The sequence below is a fragment of the Anarrhichthys ocellatus genome, unplaced genomic scaffold, assembly GCF_004355925.1.
Source record: "Anarrhichthys ocellatus isolate YVR2014 unplaced genomic scaffold, GSC_Weel_1.0 scaffold8, whole genome shotgun sequence".
Classification (NCBI taxonomy): Eukaryota; Metazoa; Chordata; class Actinopteri; order Perciformes; family Anarhichadidae; genus Anarrhichthys; species Anarrhichthys ocellatus.
Window position 1 is genome coordinate 9,845,078 of NW_022280038.1, and position 2,936 is coordinate 9,848,013.

A 2,936-nucleotide genomic window follows, 5' to 3' on the forward strand; every position below is an offset into this window, starting at 1 on the left:
ATAGATAGAGATATATATATAGAGATATAGATAGATATATAGATATAGAGATATATATATATCTTTCTATATATAGATATATATAGATATATATAGAGATATATATATCTTTCTATATATAGATATATATATATCTTTCTATATATAGATATATATAGATATATATAGATATATAACCCCTCACATAATATAATAACCCCTCACTATGAAATGTGTTATGACATACTATAGTATGCCTTTTTATGTTATGACATACCTTACTTTGAATTTGCCACTTCCAGCTTCTTTTTTACAAATGAAATTAATTTAAACCTGTAATAATAGATTATTTAGAAACAAGCTGGTGAACCAAAACAATAAGCAGAGTTCAGGTGTGTTCATCACTACAAAGGAACCCTTTCACTTTATAAGCTGTGCTCTGAGCTCGGCCATAGTCGGTCACAGGCGTCACCACAGTGTGGCACTCAGAGGCTCACGTTACTACAGTCTGGGACAGGAAGGAGTGAGCGGAGGGGCATTCAGTAGGTTGTTGTGGTGCGGTTGAAGAGTCCACACTGTACCTTTAAGAGGAAGTGGATTAAGGATTGAAAAACAAACAAACTACTGTAATCAGTTTATTGAAAGAATGAATGTTGTGAGTACTAATCCAGCTACCAGAAGTCCATCTAGTTACAAGCATACGTACCCTCTCTGTTTTAGTAACTATTATAAGGGTTAATGGGATGTTTTTCCTACAGACTGTACATAAAAAGAAAACAGGAAGTTGGATTTGTACATTATAAAAACACCATAACATCTTGGCTGAAAGTTAAAAATTGTACATAAATGAATTTTTCTGTATAAACAAATTTCCAAGATGGAACTCTCCCCAAAAATACTTCTTCTGCTCCAACATAATTGTCCCCTTTTCCTCATATTTTAAAGTTCACATACTTCAAAAATGGTTAAAAGAAACATTTCACTCCTCAAACTGTTTTTCATTAAAAAGTGGGTAAAATATAAACTAAAAGCTACCTTAAAAAAAAAGAACTAAAAAAAACTTTTTGCTTGTCGTCAAAGACAATTGTAAACTGGGAGTGACAAGCATCATAAATCTTCCTCTTTAGTACCTCATTATTTCTATTATTTCCAGAACAAAATCAAGCAAACATGAAAAAAGCAAAGCAAACCGCTGACTCTTTAAAACCAGCTGCTAAAGAAAGCCCTGGCAGAATTTTTGGGATTCAAATTCACACAAATTACTAAAATTATATACAAAGTACTAAAAACATTTCACAATAACTCAAAACGCTGGTGTATAAAAATAAAAACAAACAAAACACACGAGGTGGATTTTCCAGTCGTCTCTCAAACGTGAGCTTTGAATTCTGTCGTCAGACAATCAACGTGATTTCTCTTCAGATTTTTGAGGGAAAACTAAAACCATGACGCGATAACTTACAGAGAACCCAGCGACGCTGTAATCTGAGAGGATGTACAGGCAGCCTCATCCGTCATTTCTTACTCCAAACTCCAACAAGTTCCTCTAAAATAAATTTAATCAAAAACGTTTTCAGCACGGCTCTCTGATGCAAAAAGTCTCTAAAGTGCTCCAAAGAAAAACTGGGCTGACAAAAACAAAAGACAGAAGTGCCCGAAGAAGAAGAAGAATCTAACTGAATATGAAGCAAAGACTAATTATATTACATTTGGACAAAACGTTTGATGAAATACAGGGAAGGGAAACAAAAATGCTATTTCTGTGTTTCTGTTCAGTTCAACCAGTTAACTTCCTCCACCGAGCTTCTTTAGTACTTTGGCACTTTGGTGTATTCTTCTGTGTGAATGTTCCTGCACAAGCAGATGGACAAGATCATCCCCAGCAGCTGTCAAACAAAACACATACGGATCAATACATTTTATGTCATCGGTGCATTCAATATGTTCATATTTCATCTGTGGAGTTCAGGAGTCTGCCGCGTGACGTTAACAGTTTCTCATTATATTCTATTAAAGCTTGGCTAGGAAACTTAAGAGAAACCTAGCATGAGTGAGCAAGATCTAGAAAGTATTTTAAAATACTAATAATAAATCTTATGATGAAAATAAATAAAAACATGGCTGTTGTTGGTCGTCACGGCTGCCTTAGTCCCATGTAATGAGCACAGGGGTCGTCCAATCATTTAATTTGGGACAAAAATAATAGATTTCTTTCTTTTTTGTCAGAGCATTTGATTTATTATTACCCTCGCTTTAATTAAACCAACAATGTATTATTATCCGTGTATTATCTCCCGATTGTCTTACTGAATATCGGCCCCTGATAAAGAGCACATTTATGCGACAACAGTACGATGTGTCCCCGGGTTTCTCACTGATAAACAGAATGAGTTCTGTTCGGCCGACTGCTGCCAACACATCCGACTGGTGTGGACCAAACCAAGACACCTCCTTCTCACGCGGTCTTGGTGTGTTTTTTTTGACAGCTTTCATAGCAGCCTGCCCACTACGTTAAAAACAGACCACAACATATTCACGAATGATGGTTTACCTCAATCAGAGCCACTCCGAGGCAGATACCCAGGACGACCCCGAAGTTGGTGAGGAGCCAGCTCTCCACGCTGGTGGAACAACCCTAAAGTAGATCCACCAAAAACACATCAGAGGAACGAATGGACGAGGAACGCAGCCACATGACGGTAAACAGGTAGACATAATATACAGAAAAACGCTGTTTTACCGCATCGTAAACGGGCCAGTCGGACGTCTGAGCCTCACAGAATCCGCTGTCGGAGAAGTTTCCGTTGATGAGCAAGATCTTCTGGCAGGAGCAGGGAAACAGCAGCTGGGAGCTGTTGACGATCACCATGTTGCCGTTCCAGTCTAGATAGCCGGTCCAGCCACAGCAATCCATCTACAGACAGACAGACAGACAGACAGACAGACAGACAGACAGA

At 37.8% G+C, this 2,936-nt stretch overlaps 1 protein-coding gene across 1 annotated transcript in view; it reads right to left on the reverse strand.

Moving 5' to 3' along the window:
- Window positions 1-601: 601 nt before the first annotated feature.
- Window positions 602-2,936, reverse strand: part of LOC116384149 (CD82 antigen-like) — a 24,341-nt gene continuing 22,006 nt past the window's right edge. Inside the window, exons 7-9 of the mRNA XM_031848579.1 lie at window positions 2,720-2,893; window positions 2,531-2,614; window positions 602-1,865 (exon numbers count right to left, since the gene is read on the reverse strand). Of these exons, the coding sequence (XP_031704439.1) occupies window positions 1,788-1,865; window positions 2,531-2,614; window positions 2,720-2,893 (336 nt within the window). The 3' untranslated portion in view covers window positions 602-1,787. The remainder of the gene's footprint in view (window positions 1,866-2,530; window positions 2,615-2,719; window positions 2,894-2,936) is intronic.